This window comes from Mustela nigripes, chromosome 12, assembly GCF_022355385.1.
Source record: "Mustela nigripes isolate SB6536 chromosome 12, MUSNIG.SB6536, whole genome shotgun sequence".
In the NCBI taxonomy this organism is placed as follows: Eukaryota; Metazoa; Chordata; class Mammalia; order Carnivora; family Mustelidae; genus Mustela; species Mustela nigripes.
Genome location: NC_081568.1, coordinates 40,553,090 through 40,572,891, shown reverse-complemented (window position 1 = coordinate 40,572,891; position 19,802 = coordinate 40,553,090). Strand labels below are relative to the sequence as shown.

The window sequence follows — 19,802 nt, the reverse complement described above, 5'->3', positions numbered from 1 at the left end:
TTTCATCTGCTGATGGACATTTGGGCTCTTTCCATAGTTTGGCTATTGTGGACATTGCTGCTATAAACATTGGGGTGCATGTGTCCCTTTGGATCACTACTACATTTGTATCTTCAGGATAAATACCCAGTAGTGCAATTCCTGGGTAATAGGGTAGCTCTATTTTCAACTGTTTGAGGAACCTCCATCCTGTTTTCCAGAGTGGCTGCACGAGCTTGCATTCCCACCAAGAGTGTAGGAGGAAAGGTACAGGAATTTGAACCTCAGTCAGGAAAGGGAACCAGGACCCCCCAGAGCTCAAACTAGAATCTCAAAATTCCTCTATGGATGTATTAGAAGAAGGTAATTAGGTTTGGTCATCTTATTATCCATTATGGAGACCCATAATGTGTTGAAAGGAGTAAATGTCATTTAAAAATGACTTGTGTTTCCCAACAGATGCTGAGAAGAATCAATTTACTCTAGAAATTTTCTAGCTACCTCTCTATGCTCTTCTAATTTCAGTTAAATGGGATCAGGTTGGGGACGAAGGTCTGGGAGGGACCTTCAGAAAGGAGCTTCCTCACCCTTTTCTGTGCTCAGTTTGTGGCAGAAATCATACTGTTCAGGAATCATGTTGACTTGACCTCTTAGGCTATGTGTCTGCATGTCTGGAACATCTCCTCTTTGACCATAAGTACTGGCTCAGCTGCAGATTGGTGGAAGATACAGAGATCCAAGTGTCAGTGGATGAGAAACATCTGGAAACAATATACCTGGGCCTCCTGATACAGGAAGGTGAGCATGGGGGACGGGTGGGGTGGGGTTTTATCTGGGTATTTATTATCAGAGCCCCTGAAATAATTAGGATACAAAAGGAGGCAAAAAAATGTTTCCAAGGTGAGAATATTCATAAATGGACCCACCTGTTACAATATTACCCCAAACATCTCTGTCTGTTGGACACTGATATTACATGAACAGGTGTGGGTGAGGCTCTCTGATTGTCTGATGTGAGACCCCCTTGTGGAGTTTGGAGAAGATGCTCCATGCCAAGTTTCCACCCGGGGCCAATTAGATCTCCAGAGATGGGGACCTAGGCTCTCGTATTTTCTAAAAGTTGCCCAGATAATTCTAACGTGCATCCACGAGTAAGAATCTCTTTTTATAATAGAATATGATTGTGAAATAAAATTGCAAATCTTGCAAAACCTGCAAGATTTCCTGAGATGGAGGAAAACAGTGTTGGAGAACTTCTTGGAGCATAGGCCAATCTCTTTACAAGGAAGGATCCGACTGGGGCTACAACCAACCAGCTAAGGACCCATGACATCGCAGGCACAATGAAAGAGTCAGATTTGCTTAGAATGTTTTGCATTCTAGATTCTAGATTTGCAGTGCAATCTAGATTTGCATCTTAGATTCTGTTTGTGATCATGTTGAACAGATCACAATCGAAGGAAAGAATGTCATACTGTGCTACTATAAAACCTGGTTAGAGAAACATCAACCAAATTTATTCTTTTTTTTTTATTTTTTTTGGCCCTAAGACTAAGCAGAAGGTTATAGTTGTAACTAAGTTTCTGTTAATTTTTGTTTCTCCCCCCACCTTTATTTCTTTTTTGGTTCAAGGTAAAGTTCCAATTCAACCTTACTCTCACAAACCACTCTGAGCTTATGGTGTCTAATTTAAGAGAATTCCCTTCCAGTGGCTTTTTTGTCCCCCCACACCCCTGGTCCAGTTTTTCTGGGATCACAAAGATTTCCTGTGGTGCTTCTCCCTTGGCCATGTCCTTTACTCCTAGGAAGAAAAGTAGCCGGGCTTCTGGTTAGAAATGTTACGTTGTGTGATAATCCCTTTTTACCTAGTGCTACTCCTTGGAGGGGCTTTTCTCATTATGTACAGGCCACTTCTTCTGCAGAGCCATGTGCTCCGTGGCTCCGCCAGCTGAGAAGGAAGGAGAGTATTTGACGCTGTGCAAGAAGGAGTTAATCTCCGTGAAGATCACTGACAGCGAATCCGAGTGGGAGGGCATATCTTTGGTGACTGGTCAGCGTGGTCTGGTGCCCCTGTCAGCTCTGGAACCTCTGCCCCTGCCTTTCCACCAGTGAGTAACCAACTACATCTTGGGAGTGGGTCCCAGAGTAGACTGAGATCTGCACAGTGCATGGGAGATAGGTTTATAGACACGGGCATCTATGGTCCTACGGAAGGAACAAAATCTGGGTGGGTTTTTTTTTTTTCCTTTTGTCATTCCTTTATTTTTTTAACAGTCAAAATTTGTACAATTTGGTGAAGTATGAGACAACTCAAAATTTCAGATGGACATTGTACCTACTGCCTGGTCTTCAAATGCATTGTTTCTCAGTATGGGGACTGGGGACCATTTGTATCAGAATCACTTGGGGATTGACTACAAGTTCAGCCTGCCTGGCCATCATCAGGCTCTTTTGGGATCAGATTCAGGAATTTGCCTTTTCTATAAGCTCCCCTTGAATCTAAGGGGATGTATTCCACACTTAAGTTTGAGAATCTGGACCTGAAGGCTTTGTAACCTCAAACTTCCAGAGGGGCCATACACATGATCCCAGGCTGTGGACCCTGTGGTTGGCCATGGCAGAGAATCTGACAGTGAGAATGGAAAGAGATCCTCTGTCAGTCATTTAACTGGCAAACTAATTTAGAGCCAGAAAACATCGTAGGCCTGCTGGACTCTCCTTTTCACAGCACCTGATACAAAGGAAGTTCTCAATAAATGTTTGTCATAGTTTTAATAAGAGTACTAACCATGATACTTATGATCATGGCCATTGTTGTTATGCTAATGAACTATTCTGCTCGCTGGTATCATTTTTTGAAATCCATCTTTGCAAACCCCGTGTTTCCATTGGCAGATGGTTCCTAAAAAATTATCCGGGAAGCTGTGGCCTTTCCAGGAAGAGGGATTGGACAGGCTCCTATCAGATCGGTATGACTGAGTTGAAGACAGTATCTTCAGGAAGATAATACCGTCCGGCCTCCTAATTTTATCTGCAAGTTTGGAGTCATTTGGTGTGAATTCCTGCCTAGCTTGTGCTGCTGGCTGGACGTGGAGAAGCCAGTTGCTGCTTCTAACACAGGTTTCCTTGCCTGTGACGTGAGAGGTCTCAATCCAGGGCTGCTGGTACAAAGGTTCACAGACAGACAGACATGCGTGGCAGACAGAACACACACATGCGTGAGAGCCTGGGTGGGAGATGTTAGCGAGTGGTGGGGACCATGGGGATTTAATGATAGGTCAGGTGAATAAAAAGCCCAGTGTGAGCCAAACGTGGCTGCAGACTGCCTATTTTCGATCTCGGGTCAAAATGTTTTCAATTTCCTTAAAATTTTGTGAAATTGGTCTTGAATTTTGGAAGAGTACGAATGCCTGGCCCATGATGGATAGACTCAGTTAATATTTGTTGAATAAATAAGTGAAAGAGATATATAAAGGTATGCATTATATAAACATGCATGTATTTTGGGTAATCTCCATGGCAATGTATATGTTTATGTGTACAGAGGCACATACATACATATGCATGTGCTTCTGTAAGGACATACGTATCTACGGAGATGAACTTCAATGTTCTCTAGTATCTGGAACATATATTCCTTTCATCTTCATCCTTAGAGCCCCTCCTACCACCAACCAGCCTAGCTCAAGTGCGATTTTGTAAGCTGTGAGCCCAAATAACACTTATTAAAAAAAGAAATAGAGGGAGGGGCACTTGGGTGGCTCAGTCTGTTGGGTGTCTGACTCTTGGATTTCGGCTCAGGTCATGATCTCAGGTCCCAAGATCGAGGCCTGTGTTGGGCTCCATGTTCAGCCAGGAGTTGCTTCAGATTCCTTCTCTCCCTCTCCCTCAGGCCCTCCCCCTGCTCATGCACTCTCTGTCTGTCTCTCTCTCTCTGTCTCTCTAAAATAAATAAATAAATCTTAAAAAAAAAAAAAAAAGAAATGGAGGGATTAATGGAACCCAGATAGGGCTAATAAGTTAACTCACCGTAAACAAGATTTTTGGCTATCTGCGGTAAGATAGCATTCCTTGGAATTATGAATACAGGGCTGTGAAATTTGTTCTTGGTTCGAATTCTGGCTCCACACCTGAAAACCAGTGTGACCTCGGCCACGTGAGCTCTCACTATGCTACAAGTTTCTCATGAGTAAAACATTACCATAAAACTGGCTTTGAATGCTGTGAAAAATCGATTGAGTGACATCTGAAAATCACTCAGTACAGTTTTCTCACACTGCAAGGGTTCAATGCTATTTGCCCACAAAGTGTAGAAGTTTCTGCTCTTGAGGACATGATCCATAGAAGCTTGGTCAAAAATGTCAGGGGGGGAAACAAAGCCAGTAGCTACAGCAGAGAAGTTAAAGGAAACATGGAAACCAAGACACATAAGAGCCATTATCTCCAGGAAAGCAACATTAGTGGAAAGAAGGGTTAACCGGCAGTTGGTTAACCCAGCTCCTTGGACAAATCACAGATCTTCTCTGTTCTTCCACTTTTTTAACCTATAAGAAGGAGAGTGTGATGACAGCTCTACCTACTCTTTAGGACCTTGGAAAGATTTTAAAAAATGGGCTTACAAGTACTTTGTAGGCTGGACAGCACAGAGCTTGTAAATATGTCATTACTAGATCTTAGCTGGCCAGCTCACCACGTTGAGTCATGACCATAGTCAGAGGGCGAGTCTTCCAAATCCTTCTGGGACCTGAGAAGTTTTCCGTTTACCAGTAATAGGAGGCTAACATTTACTGAAGGTTGGTTAGGTACCAGGCATGGTGCACTTAATCACTTTGACTTTTCCTAATATCTATGAGACGAGTATTCTTACTGTTCCCGTTTTACAGTTGGGGAGACTGAGGGTCATAGTTGCCAAAGGACTGGAAGGAAATGGAGAGATCTCACACTGTTTCTCCCTCTGGTCTGTGGATTTGTGCTAACCATGATGAAGTATTTACATAATAATGGCAAATCAGACACAGTAAGGCAATATAGTAAGCTTTCCAGGTCTCCAGGAGTGAACTTTATTCAGTTTTAGGTATTCTGAGGTGAGCTTTCCTCCATTGGTTAACACATCTTTTCTTTTGTAAAGTGTTGGTGAACGTGGATGGTGGTTCCTTTCTTTGAATGTCCCTGTTTGGCAAAATTAAAAGCCAGTTACCCTATGCCGATTTCTTCTTTTTTGTGGGAGGGGGTGATGATACTGATCCTCAAAATTCTGAATTCTGGGACTCCATTTCCTATTACACCAGGAGCAGTTTCTGCCTTATTTGGTTGACGATGTTATTTCTCCACAGGCAGAGGAAAATGTAAGGCCTGGAAGGAATACGAGAGGGAAGAAAAGGATGAGCTGAATTTTCGCCGGGGAGAAAGCATCGAGATCATCGGCTTTGTCATACCCGGGCTTCAGTGGTTCATTGGGAAGTCGACACGCTCAGGAGAAGTGGGCTTTGTTCCCACCAGGAACATAGATCCTGAGTCGTATTCCCCGATGTGAGTATGGCGGAGGGGTCCTCTGGGCTGCCCTGGGGTGGGGCGCCTTCCCCAGGGGCCCCGCCCCATGCTGAGCGGGGCTGCAGATGTGCTTCAGGGTTTCCCAGCAAGATGGGAGTCAGAGGAGCACGTCCTGACTGCCAAGGCTGCCGCAAGGGGTGCTGGGAAGGAGAGGATGAGTGATCCGGGAATGAGTCAGTTCAGTTCTAACCAGCAGATGGTCCCTGAGGCCTTCTTGTATGTGAGGAGAGAGGCACAACCCCAAGCCACAGGGCCTGCTGTTATCCCTGCAGGCGTGGTATCAGTACTTGTATTCTGCCTCTCACCACAGCCAATCAAGGGGCTCCATTAAGGGAAGGGCACACACAGCGGCCTATAGATTACAGCTTAGTGAGAGGAGACACCCACCCATGGAGGTCTGAGGAAAGCTTAATGTATGGCGACAGTGTGGGCCAGGATGATAGAGGGCATCCTTTCCTCTTTTCTGCCTGGGGTCTGGAAGGGCTAGTTCTGAGGAGCAGACCCATCCATGGGACCAGTGAGGAGCAGATGGCCAGCTTGGGCCGCCCACCCCTCATGGAGGAGCAGAGCTCAGGAATATTGACGGTGTCTCTGGGGTGGGCTTCCTGCATGAGGATAGGAAGTTAAGAAGAAACCTGTGCCGTGTAAGTACCAGACAGAACACAGACTTGGCTGCTAGCATGGAGACGCTGGGAAAATATGGCCCCAGAATTGTCTAAGGCCTTGCACACCCAGATTAGAATGTCTTCCCTTGTACAAAAGAGCCACCGAAGAGAGTGGGCCAAGGGCAGAAGCTCCCTCGAAGCCTTGTCCTTTGTAGAGGGAGGAGACAGGTCATTTTCCCTACACAGAAATGTGGGAACTCAAGTGACCTTAAGCAAGGAAGAGCGCTCACTGAGCCCCTAGAGGATTATGGAATGAATGGGAGATTATAAGCAGGAAAAGGGTGTCAGGAGAACTTTCATGAAATAGACAATATTTGAGTTCAACTTTGTAGGATGCATTTCAACAGATGGAAATGGGGAAAAGTGGTTACAGGTGGGAAAGCGAGGGGCTGTGTGACGAATGACTGGTGTTGGTTGAGAGGCAGGTTACCAGGAGGCCATTGGTGTGACAAAGGTCGGTGGGGCCGAGACGAGACGTGGCAGACAGAGAATTCCTGTTCAGGGCCTGGCAGAGAATGAGGAGCCACTGAGTGGAACCTTGGCTTTGAGTAAGGCGTGCAAGAGCAGGGGAGAACCTGGAGGTAGGAGACCAAGGAGAAGATGAAGGCTGGCACTTGGGAAGGGGCGGGGGAACGGGAAGGAGAGGGCATGGCTAAGGGCCAATCCATAGGAATCTAGAGATTCCAAGAGGTTCACAAATATGGATGCTGGTGGTCTGTCCCCACAAGTTCTATCTCATTGCTGTGGGTAGGGCCTGGCAGCCAGGGTTATAGGAGCTCCCCAGGTGGGGCTAATGGGCAGCCAAGGTGGGAACCTCTGCTCAAAGTACCCCCTCATTTACCACAGGGGCAAGGGAGGACCCCAGGATGGAAAGGGCTGAACCCAAGGCCTTGGGTCTGGAACTCCAGAATCCTGATGTGAAATCTAGGTTTCTTTTTGGCCAGTTCTGCAGCTGAGGTCCTGGTAAGAGAGAGAAAGAATAAACACAGAGATTTGGTGAGGAAGAACAATTTATAGAGCAGAGGAAGAAAGAATGTAGCCAAGGAGACAAAAGAACAAAGGAGCCTCACGAGTGGAAGGATGGGGGTTGGGAGGGCCGTTAACACTGTTGCAGACTGCAAGAGGTAGAACAGGGCTGCCTGCTGGAAGGCCTTGGGGACTGGCCCCTGGAAGGTCACTGGTCATTGAGAGGTCAGTGGCCATTGGAGGGAACCTGGTCATCAGGGGGCAGAACAGCTTAATAATCAGACTTCCAGAGCCAGACTGCCTGAAAGACATTCATGGCCATAAAAGCACATTGTGTGTCTCCATTGGCTTACCAGCTTGGAGACTTCGGACATGTTAATTGGTCTCTTTATACCTCAGGGTTCTCATCTGTAAAATGCTTATGATATTAGTATTTGCCCATAGGATTGTCAAGAGTTGACATGAGCTAACACATGTGAAGCACTTAGAATGGTGTCTGGCACAGTGTGTGTGTATGCGACCAATATGTTCTAACTCTTCCTATGGCCGTTCCTGCCTTGGGGGGGGGGGGTCTTCTTTGAGAGGCAGTTTTAATAAGCGTCAGATTTCATAAACTATATTCAGACCTCCTACCTTGTCCCAACTTGCAATAATTTATACCACTAAATTTGATTATCGTATTTTAAGAGGGGATCTACTCTCGCCATGAAGAACATTGTGCCCTGTACTGTAGCTGTGGTATGAAAACTTCTTATTTCGACAGTGTCTTCTGTTGGCTTCTCTACCTGGTCACCTGTGGCACCCGGTCACCAGAGACCACACATTTCCTAGGAAAGGGGAGGGTGAGCCGGGAGATGGGGAGAGGTGGAAGGAGAGGAGAGGGAAGCTGGCTCATCGCCACCCCCACCCCGTCCTCCCAGTACTCTTTAGATCACACACCTCCCCAAAACACAGCAGTAAGAGAAAAAGCCTACGAACAACCTGGTTGCTGGCAGTGGCCAGGGTGTGGAGTCCTGGGAATCATCCTGTGTGCTATGCAGGTGGTCTGGCCACTGGGTGTCGCTCTTAGTCTGTGTTCATTGGGTACAGGGTTTCTGAAGAAGGTCCAGCATTTGCTGGTCTCCATCCTCTTCCCACGGCTCCCTCCCTGTGCTAGTTAGTATATTATTCCTTAAAGTGTACCCATTCATTCACGCACTCACTCACTCACTCCCTCACTCACTCATCCGTCCATCTGTCCATCCGTCCGTCCATCCATCCATCCATCCATCCATCTGTATTTATTTAACCAAATAGAGTAAAATTTCTCAGAAGCTGTTTTGTGAGTCAGATTTAGTCTGTGCCTCTGACACATGGGAACGGGATCCTGTTTTTCCGTGGCAGCGAAGTTGTGGGTTTCCTTTTACTTACAGCCCGTATTTCAACACCAGCTACCTGGTTTCACAGGAGCAGCAGCTGGAAAACCAGTTGCTAAAAGGGGGCAGGCATTCTGTCTGACTAGACAGGGTATTTGTTTTGGCCAGAGTGACTTTAGAGATTTAAGAGTTACTGATGGTGACAGTAGGCCACACCTTTCCTTTCCTTTGGTTTTAGGCTTTTAAAAAGTATTTGATGTGTGTGTGTGTTGAGGGGAAAATGTCTTTAGATATAACTGAAGACCCCCTGTTACTCGTTCCTATTTTCATCCTGTGACCCTGCTTCTTACTCCAGGGAAGACTGGTTGAAGCTGATAAGTAACTTCCTAGTCATCATTCTGAGACATTTTAGAAATGGACATTTGTAAAAAAAACCAAAACAAACAAAAAAAAAACAAACCAAAACAACACACACACACACGAGTATTGTGTATTTAAAAATATATATACATGTCTTTTTTTTTTCCTGTAACTGGCATCTTTTTTTCAGTTACAGTAAATTTAAGACTTACTCACATTGTAGTAGATATGGTCCCTTTAAATAAAGTGTTATTTAAAGGAAATATATGTACTTAAACTTGTAAATTAAAAAATAAAGAAGATTTGAAAAATTAATGCACTCAATACCAGAAAAAAGAACACAGGAGATTAGCCTGTAATTTATAGTATTAAAAGTTTGAAAAATTCTATGTTTCTTATATCCCCTCTTTAATTCTTCCTGTTGTTTATCTCTGTCTTCTTAATGATTCCATTTCTTGTGGCATCTATTTTTGCTGATGAGAAGTTTGCTGTTAGTCTCATAGCCATTTCTTGGCAGGTAGGCAGCTTTTCTCTCTCTCTCTGTCTCTCTCTTTTTTTGGGGGTGGGGGGTTTCTTACTGATGTTTTGTACTATGATACATCTAGATGTGATATATTCTATTACATATTTATTGTAAGGTGTCTCCTGTGTATCGTTTAGTAGTTATTTCGGTGGAGATCTGTGAGTTGCCACTACTCTTGGTCTTCCGTGCTTGTTTGTCTTAAATATACTTAAAATATACTTGTGAATGATCATTCAGCTAAGTGTCGAATGACCTTTTAAGTGAAGGGGAAAATAACCATTAGTATAAAATTTCAAATCTGTTTTGCCAGGGTTTTGTCCTTTTCATTAATCCTTAGAGAAAAACAATTTTTCTTGCGTTGACTGTCTATTGTTCCTTTGTTTTCTGTCTCACTAATTTCTTATTTATCTTTATTATTTTCTTCTGCTTTGTTTTTATTTCTTTGATTTATGCCTTTATCCTTTCTGTTTAACTCTTTCACCGTGTAAATTGAACTGTCAAGTGGTAGATCACTGAATCCTGAAAGAAGGACCAGGAGAAATAGAAAACATGAAAAGAAAGGTTAAATCTAAAGGAATGGAGTCATGTTGAAATGATATTATTTTCATTTATTTTGCTTAGGACGTGGTGTACTTCTTCAGTTTGAAGACTCATGTCTTTCTTCAATTCTGGAAAATTCTCAGTCATTCTCCCTTTGAATATTTGCCTCTCTCTCATTCTTTTTAGTCTCTCTTCTGGAATTCCTAACAGAAGTATGTTGGACTTGCCATTCTAGCCTCAGTCTTGCTTTATCAGTTCTTTTGTATTGTTCATCTTTTTGTCCCTCTAGGTGCATTCTGGGTGATTTCCTCCAAACAGTCTTTAGTTTCACTAATTCTTTCCTCTACTTGGACTAAACGCGCTGCTGACCTCACTCATGTAGTTCTAAGTGTCCATGCCTTTATCTTCATTTCTAGAATTTGTATTTTGCTATTTTCCATGTATACTTATTTCTGCTCACCAGGTTCTGTATTTTCCCTGTAGCTTCTAGCCAGTCTTTCATTTCATAATTTTAACCACGCATTTTATAAATTAATCTTTAAATTGTTATTTCTAGTTTTCATAATGTTGATTTACCTATTTGTGCACCCACTGGCCTTCACTGTCAGTAGTTCCCTTTTTGTGTGTTTGTAGTTTTGGTTATGTGAACGAATTTTCAACATTTTACTTTTATTTTAATTTTTTTAAAAGATTTATTTATCTATTGAGAGAGAGAGAGAGAGAGAGAGCGCTCACGTTCAAGTGTGCATGCACATGGGGGGAGGGACAGGGGAGAGAAACTCAAGCAGATTCCCCCTGGGCGTGAGCCGGATGCAGGGCTCCATTCCATGATCCGTGATGAGATCATGACCTGACCCGAAATCACAAGTTGGACACTTAACCGACTGAGCCACCCAGGCACCCTGCATTTTCAACTTTTTAAAAGATGGTCTTTGCAGGAAGACCGGACTGAAGAAAATACCCCGGTAGAGCAGTTTTGGCATTTGCTTTCCTTGGAAATTTAGGAACTCAGTGATCCAGGGCTGGATTTTTAATGTCAAGTTCTTTGATTGTACTTACACTGTCCAATATAATTCAGAGCCTACACCTTCTTCTTCTTCTTCTCCTTCTCCTCCTCCTCCTCCTTCTTCTTTTTTAAGATTTTATTTATTTATTTGACAAACAGAGATCACAAGTAGGCAGAGAGGCAGGCAGAGAGAGAGGAAGGGAAGCAGGCTCCCCACTGAGTGGAGAGTCTGATGTGGGGCTTTATCCCAGGACCCTGGGGTCATGACCTGAGCTGAAGGCAGAGGCTTTAGCCCACTGAGCCACCCAGGCGCCCCAGAGCCCATACTTTCTAATGGTGTAAGTCCAGGTGTTTGATTTTTTTCCTGGGGTCTCAGACAAACGGTAAGTGTGTCATTGACCAGTGAGTTTTCCCATCTCCTCTTCATAGAAGCTGCAGTTCTTGCCGCGGTCAGGCAATAGCGAGCTCATAGCTATGTAAGGAGCTCAGTTCAGCTTCCCTGCTTTGCCTGGACCCAAAGTCCCATGTCCTGTCCCTGGGTAGCTTTACAGGGTGAGCCCCAGCTCTGAGGGCCAGTGTCCCAGCTGAGAACTCCTGGGAGCCTCTGGGCCATCTGCTGGTGTTTACAAACTTGACTTTGGTTTCATCTTTTGTTTCTGGCTTTCAGGCATTTCCTTTTCTTTTCTTTCAAGTTAAAAACGTATGAAAATATTTATCCTTGTCACATTTTATCTACTATTTGTCTGTGTTTGTGGGTGAGAATAGCCCCCTGTGGAAAACCTGTATATTTCTAGAAGTCTTATTCTTCTAACCTCATTATATTCGGAACACCCTAATGTAATTTGTCAGGCTTCTTGGACTCTTTCTAAATACCTGGGACTCAGGACATGAGCAGATCAGTTGTGAGGCAATGGGCCACAGAGGCTGAAGATCACAGTTTCTGTCTCAGCTTGACTGCTTGCTTGTTGTGTCATTCTTAGCACGCTACTAAATGAAATAGCAAATTCAGGAATGCTTTGCAAATTTTAAATGTTCTACAGAAATTCAAAATCATATAATGATTTTATATAATTATATAATGATGATTTGAAATCCTCTAATGATTTCTTTCGATCTCAGATGAGCTTAGCTGTAGATTTCAACCAGATGTTCTTCTGGGGATGGCTGCTCTCACGGTACTGGGAGAGTCTGGAGATCTGAGGACAAACGTAGGTGGCAGAACATGGCACTCCCATCCCTGCCACTCCCTTAATTCTGCTTGAACTAGAGAAGTTTGTTTGTTTGTTGTTTTGGGCTTTTTTTTTTTTTTTAACCACTTCCTAGCTACCAACTTTATTTTTCTGTGCCTCCGTTTTGTCCTCTGTAAAAAGGAGTAAGAATAGTACCAGCCTCATCAGGCAATTGTGTAGATTAAATGAGATAAGGGTGTCTGATTCGTAATAGGCTCCCCTCACCCTTCTAAGGACTAGCTGTTGTTACCTCTTGGGCTTCCAAGTTATTTTTGTTAAAAAAATGGTTTCTGAGGTTAATCCTCCACCCCTCCAACTTTATTTAGGCCTGAACGAGATCTTAGAACTTGTTCAGGTGGACATTCTGGATTGAACGTTTTCTGAGGCACTTCTAGTTTTCGGATTTTTTGATTCAATGACAAATGACAAGTAAGCAAATTAGTTTTAACAACGAGTTTATTCAATACAGTGAGTATAAAGATCTCTATTATTCGTAGTCATTTCTCCTACCCCTTGACCTTCCTTCTACCCACTTCCCATCTCCCCTCTGAATGTCACATAATGCTTTTGTTTTGTGCCATGGAATCAGAGGTCAACAGTTGTGAAAGGTTCTTCGGACCAGAGTCAAACTCTCTCCATTGCTTCTCTAGACTGTGTCACCTGTCCTAGTGTTTTCTTGAAATAACCCGACAAAGAAACATCTTTTAATGGCCTCTTTTCAATCCTTACCTTGGGGTAGCGAATTCGTATTTCTCTATTAGAAATGGGCACCAGGTGGTCTCAAAGAAAGGGTATGGATCAAGAGAAGGAACTTTGTTTTTCTCAAAAGATAGAGTTTTAACAAGGAGGGGTGTTTTCATCCCCTTTTTGATCTGTTCAGCAGCCAAATAGCTTGTTTCTTCTTGATGGGGTGCTCAGAGCTCTTCTTCCCGGGCAGCAGAGATAAATACATTATACAACAGAGAGATGAGGAGTTTGGCTGTCACTTTGGCAAGCAGGTCCATGGCTTCTCTGTCCTTTACTGTGTCCTGGGCTGGAGAGAGAATGGGTGTGTCTGGAGCCTTGCACTGATCTGTATCCATGTCTTTTGTCTCAACACAGGAACAAGAGCTCTGCCTTTTTCAGTGACGAGGAAAGATGTTCTCTGTGGGTCCTGGGAAGTGACAGGAAAGCTGAGTGTGCCAGCTTCCTCCACAAGCTTGCTCATACTGATATAGCGTCCGTCTATCGGCTTAGTGAGTGTTTGCTCCTTGGACCCCTCTGAAAGCTCAGTCCAGTGCTAGCATAAGAGGCCAGCCCTACTGAGCCTTCTGTTTTAACCTTGGAGAAGAAAACCTCCTGAGTTGAGGCTGAGGTCACCTCTTCTAGGGCTGAGGGAGGCCTCGGTCCCCAATGACAAAAGCAGGACCATAGAATGTTACAGCTTCTAAGAGGTGATTTCTCCTCCCATTTTACAGATTGGGAAACTGAGGCCCTGGTGAATTAGTGCCTTGCTCATTTTCTAGTCAAGATAATCCCTAGTCTACCACACTGCGCCCAACATAGACCGACGCTGGACTGTCGGGGTGTGTTGACTTTGTGAGGGCTGGGACCTCAGTGCCACCACTTCTCATCAGGGTCTCAATGATTGATTGAGCGGATGAATGCCACTCCCTTCCCTTACTTTGGGAGGGCCCACTGCACTGAATGCACTGTCAGGAAGTGCATTCACCTTGTGACAGTGGCTGGAGGAAGGACTCGTGTTTCTCCATCTCTTCAGCAATGGCGGTACTGTGTCCCCACGCCGTGGGGGCAGATTAGATGGGGCACAGTCCATGGGCACAGAAGAAAGAATCGGCAGAAGCAGCGTCAGGTCCGCTCCCTGGGGCAGAGGTGGGCGTCAGGGTCACCATGCACACGGGGCATTTGCGAGGAGCACCTAGATGCGAACTTTCTTGCCACAAATAGACCACACCAGCCACAGGCTGAAACAGGAAGCTGAAGCTACGGGCACCTCCTGGGAGGGAGAGTTGGGTCTGAAAATCCCGGAGGAATTTGGGTGTGCCTCGGGCATGGGCAGGCCACAGGCTTGGATCTAAGGGGTCCACCAACTGCTGATCCAATGGTAGGGGCAGGTTCCAGGCAGCCCATTGCTTCCTATGTAAAGACCCGGAGCGCCGCTCTGATGGATGCAGGGCCGAGACTTAACGATGACGACGCAGGGGTCTCCCGGCACCATGGCAACCAGCAGAGGGGCGTCCTATTGGTAAACTCCAGCTTCGCTCTGCCCCGGGGAAGGCGTGCCCTTTATAATTCTTCCTCCCAGAGGGAGCATCTTTTGTAACTCATGCCCATTGCGTCCTTGGTGGCCCTGGCTTGGAGTGAGATTGGCACGTGTTCTCAATGTCAACGAGGGCCAGGGCACAAAGCCAGCTCCCTAGTTCTGCCATGTTTGGCGGCGAGCCCTTCTACCTTTGCAGGTTACAGATCTCAAGTAGCTACAACGACTCTTAGAGCAGTAGGCTGAGGCTTGACCTGGTGCCGAGGCTTGACCTGGTGTCCGCAAAGCCCACCAGAGAGCCCAGAGTGAGGGCATAGGCGGCTGTCGCTTCTTGGTCAGGGAGAGGTAGAATCTCATTTCCAGCAGCCCCTGTCCTGGGAGCCGGTGCGGGGGCGGGGGCGGGGGAGGGAAGAATTGGGGGGCGTGAATCTGGCCTTCCCCTCCAAGGTTAGGCTTCACCTCCACAGTTACACTCAAGAGGGTTCTGTTCTTTGCTGCCAAACCCAAGGTGTCTTCTTGATTCTCACCTAGCCTTCTGCTTCTGTAACGTTGGGTGGCTGTCGCAGAGCCACCTTGATCTCTGTGTCTTTTCTTTCCTCTCAGAGTGTGCCTTTGCTGCCTCGCAGCTGCTGGGAAATGCTGGCGATTCTCCGACTCCTTCACAAACTCCCCTCCCCCAGCTGCTTTGCCTTCTTGCCCAAATGCTTCTCCTACGACTGGGACCCATTCCTCAGGACACGCTGGGGTTCCTAAATCTGTGTTCGCAAATCTCAGCCTTTTCCCTCTGGCTACAGATCGACTTCCTTCTCGGCCTAGAGCTCCTGTGAGTCCCTCAGACGCAGAATGTCTGAAACTCTGCTCCAGACTGTCCCTTCTTCCACCTCATTCCACGAAGTCACTTCAGGGGATGGAACTGGGACCCTTAGATGCCCCTTCACTCTCTTGTTCATTAGTCACTTTTGCTCACCTAGTCCTGTGTCGTATTGTGTCGTATTGCAGTCCCTGGCAGCTGAGAGGATGGATGAGGCGTGCATGGGGGCGGGAGGAAGGAGGCAGGTACACATGGCGATGGGAGGTGATGCCACAGGTTTTTTTCATGGCTCTGCTGGCCGCTAGCTGGGAGATTTGGGCCTTCGGAGTCCGTCATCCTCCTCATACCCCCACCTCCTGGAAAAGAGTTCGTGTTTCTAGCCTCTCTGTTTTTCTTTTCTGGCTCTGAGTCTTAGTTCTCCCTCAGTTCCCAACTGTAAAATGAGCGGCTTAACCAAGAAGCTCCGCAGGTCCCTAGAGCTGTTAAATTGATGATGGAGAGAATTCTGCTCAGTTTCTCAGAGAAATTTAAACACAAAGTGTCCCCAGGAACCACGGGTCTGGGGTGCATCGGCAGGCATGGGCATGGTGGCCCATTCTGACCTAACACCAGCTCTGTCTTGCATCTCTATCCAGGTGGGTTTGAATCCATCCAGAATCTTCCAAATGATCTAAGTGGTGAGTAGAGATCATGCTGAACCTGACCTCCCGTCCTTCAGAACAGCATCCTGTCCTCTTGCCAGGAGCTGGCCGCCACAGTTGCACGTGCTCATGTTGCTCAACTCTGCCTGTCCCTTACAGCGTCTCAACCGGAAGGCTTCAAGGAGGCCAGGCCTGGCAGAGCCTGGGAGGAGCATCAGGCCGTGGGCTCCAGACAGTCCAGCAGCTCTGAGGACTCCAGCCTGGAGGAGGAGCTCCTCTCAGCTGCCTCGGACAGCTATCACTTGCCTGAGCCCGATGACCTCGATGACCCGGAACTGCTCGTAGACCTAAACACTGGTCAGGAAGAGGAGGAGGCAGAGAACTTCGCCCCCATGCTGGCTTTTCTGGATCACGAGGGTTATGCTGACCACTTCAAGAGCCTCTATGATTTCTCCTTCTCTTTCCTCACGTCTTCCTTCTACAGCTTCTCTGAGGAGGACGAACTTGTGGCCTACCTGGAGGCCTCAAGGAAGTGGGCCAAGCGGGGCCGCAGGACCTGGGCCCACGCCCGGCTCTGCTTCCTCCTTGGCCGGCTGAGTGTCAGGAAGGTCAAGCTCTCTCAGGCCCGGGTGTACTTTGAGGAGGCTATGTACATCCTCGATGGGACGTTTGAAGACCTATCCCTGGTGGCTGCTCTGTACACCAATCTGGCTGCCATCTATCTGAGGCAGAGGCTGAGGCATAGAGGCTCGGCTCTGATGGAAAAAGCAGGGGCCCTGTTGGCCTGTCTGCCTGACCGGGAGTCTAGTACCAAAAATGAGCTCGATGTGGTGGCCTACGTACTACGCCAGGGTATTGTGACAGGCAGCTGTCCCTTGGAGGCCAGGGCCTGCTTCCTGGCCATCCGATTGCTCCTGAGCCTGGGCCGCCATGAGGAGGTCCTGCCCTTCGCTGAGCGCCTGCAGCTCCTTTCTGGACACCCTCCTGACTTGGAGGCTACAGCAACCGTCTTGAGTTTTCTGTACGATAAGAAGTATCTCCCGCACCTCACAGTGGCCTCTGTCCAGGAACGTGGCACCCAGAGCGGCCAAGGGATGTCCCTTCCAATTTGGCAGGTCTACCTGGTTCTCCAGAACACCACCAAGCTCCTTGGAGTTCCCTCTTCAAGCTGGGGTGAAATTTCTGCCCTGGCCTGCCCAGCACTCAGGCAGGCACTGGCTGCCTGTGAGGGGCAAGCCAGTTGGAGCACCCAGAGGGCCCTGTGTCTCATCCTGTCCAAAGTGTACCTCCAACATAGGTCTCCCGATGGGGCCATCCACTACCTGAGGCAGGCCTTGGTGCTAGGGCAGCTGCTGAGTGAGCAGGAAGCCTTCGAGTCTTCCCTCTGCCTGGCATGGGCATATCTCTTAGCCAGCCAGGCAAAAAAGGCTTTGGACATCCTTGAGCCACTCCTATACTCCCAGAAGGAGACAGACAGTATCACCCAAAAGGGGGTGGTCCATAACCTCCTGGGACTTGCCCTTCAAGGTGAAGGCCGGGTGAACAGGGCAGCCAAGAGCTATCTCCGGGCCTTGAACAGAGCTCAGGAAATGGGGAATGTGCGTAACGAGGCGGTGACTTTGGCCAATCTTGGCCACCTGACCCTTAAGTCCTGGGCTGAGCAGCCAGCCAAGGACTATTTCCTGCAGGCTATCCGACTCTATTCTGAACTCCAGACCAGCATGGAGACAGACATGGAATTAGTACAGGTCCTTCTCTGGTTGGCCCAAGTTCTGGTGCATGGACGCCAGCTGGCCAGTGGCCGCCTTTGTTATGAAATGGCATTGCTGTTTGGCTTAAGGCATCGACACCTAAAGAGTGAGTATGTCCTGTGCTACTGGGAGCTTTAGAGAAAAGTGTGAGAGCACGCTTTGCCCTCATCCTATCTCAAGCGATCTCATTCATGTCCCCGCTTTATGTTCAGGTCAGCTTCAGGTCACCAAATCCCTCTGCCATTTCTACAGCTCTGTATGCCCAAACCCCAAGGCCTGCATCACCTACCACGAGCACTGGCTGACCCTGGCTCAGCAACTCAGGGACCGAGAGATGGAGGGAAGGCTGCTGGAGTCCCTCGGGCAGCTCTATCGGAACTTGAACACAGCCAGGTGAGTCGGGGCTTGGGGATGGGCCTAGACACAGCTCATCTTCCTTCAAGAGAAATAGCATTCTCTTCCTCTGGAAGTAAAGTTCTCAGGCTCATGGTGTGTTTATGGCATCAGGGAAAAGAGCACGGGCCCTGCGGCCACTGCACGGTGTCCTCTCTCACTGATTAGCTGTGTGCCTCTGAGCAAGCTACTTTGTTTCACCCTACCTCAGCTTCCTCATCAAAGACAATAATGGTGGCGTCTACACTCTAGTAGTCACGTGGGGAATAAATGAGTCAACTCCCATGGAACACTTGGGACAGGGCCTGATCCGTAGAGGTGGCTTGGTGACATTGGCTGGGTTACAGCTGCTTGGGTGTGTCCGTAACCAGTATCATGTGACTCTGGCTGAGGGTCCCTAACTCGGAGAGGTGCCAGTTACACCTAGGCTGGCACCCTCAGGAGGCCTTGGTTACCTGAGGACAGGTGGGTATTAGAGGAACAGCCCAAAGTAAATCGATGCATGGGCAGGTGGGGACAACTTCATTGTAACGAAGTTTGATTTGGAACCCTCCCTCTAAAGTGAAGCCAGAAATGACAGAACTGAGTTTATTTCTACCGTTTCGTGAAGAGACTTAGGTGAGAATGGCAGCCCTGTGGTTAAGTCACAGATTCAACTCCCAAAGGAGCACTGACTTTTAGCTTGGGTTGGGCAGAATTGCCTAACAGCTCCGTGAACGATCCTTTGTGATGGACTTTTCAGCCCTCTCTTCAAAAGGCTCCTTTGTGCAAAATATACCAAAATGTATCTGTTCCACTGAGCAGCTTCTTTCAACCTCTTGATCTTTAAATTATTCCCATGTGAAGTATCCTGCCATGTCCTGCTGCCTTTCTCTTCTCTCATCTCCTGCTGGCTGGGATCTGCTTACCCCTCGTTCAGTTCTGCTTCTCAACAGGTCTTTAATTGATTCCATTACACTCTGCATGGTTTATAAGATGTCCGACTTCATTTGGCAACAGATTAGTATCGTGGCATTGTATTCATAATTATGAAGGACATCTAAAACAGAGCCGGGATCATTGCTACCAGAGAGGTGGTTGAGAAGAAGCTAATTGAATGACAAGTGTTGCTTTTCTAGGCAATGTGGCAACCTTGGGCCCCCGGACAACCAGACCGCTAATAATCAGATAACAAATTCTCTCTCTCTCTCTCTCTGTTCCCCTCACTCTGTCTCCCTCACCCTTTCCCTCTCTTGCAAGAATCAGGTGTCCTCCAGATCTCCAAGTGTCTCTGCCTTCTGCTCCGGGAAGGGAGTTGCAGATTCTTACAGCATGGGAGGGGACAGGATGTGTGGCCCCAGTGTGACACTGCTTTCATTCTAGGACACCTTTTGAATGTCCTTTTATGGGGAATGGGTTTTTGGCTATCCTCATTCCATTGTTCTGGAAGTTGATTCAAATGGGGATCTTTAACCCTAATCTTCTAGAAGTCTAATCTCTGAGGTTTTGCTTGTGTAGTTGGGAGGACGTAAATCTCCCCTGCTCCTGCTTTACCCCTATGTGAGTGACCCGAAGAAGTAGATGGAGAAGTGCCTCGGGTGTCAGAGGAAACCCTGCAAACAAAAGGTCCTTATTCCTTTACGAGAAGCTCGGTCCATCAGGGAGAACGTGCTATGAGTCTACACTTACTTAGCATGTATAAATCATCTCCTCCTACAGGGTGCCCGGCAGACACAGGTAAACAGTATTTGCACACACCTGGAGGGGTTACTGTAATTTCACTGTAAGTTTCCT

The 19,802-nt window shown here is 47.0% G+C and overlaps 1 protein-coding gene across 2 annotated transcripts in view; it reads left to right on the top strand.

Moving 5' to 3' along the window:
- SH3TC2 (SH3 domain and tetratricopeptide repeats 2) overlaps positions 1 to 19,802 on the top strand; it is a 52,807-nt gene that overhangs the window by 18,827 nt on the left and 14,178 nt on the right. For both annotated transcript variants that reach the window (XM_059416519.1, XM_059416518.1), the window contains exons 5-12: positions 634 to 777; positions 1,886 to 2,087; positions 2,875 to 2,948; positions 5,313 to 5,508; positions 13,275 to 13,408; positions 15,880 to 15,921; positions 16,045 to 17,742; positions 17,849 to 18,029. In XM_059416519.1, the coding sequence (XP_059272502.1) occupies positions 634 to 777; positions 1,886 to 2,087; positions 2,875 to 2,948; positions 5,313 to 5,508; positions 13,275 to 13,408; positions 15,880 to 15,921; positions 16,045 to 17,742; positions 17,849 to 18,029 (2,671 nt within the window). The remainder of the gene's footprint in view (positions 1 to 633; positions 778 to 1,885; positions 2,088 to 2,874; positions 2,949 to 5,312; positions 5,509 to 13,274; positions 13,409 to 15,879; positions 15,922 to 16,044; positions 17,743 to 17,848; positions 18,030 to 19,802) is intronic.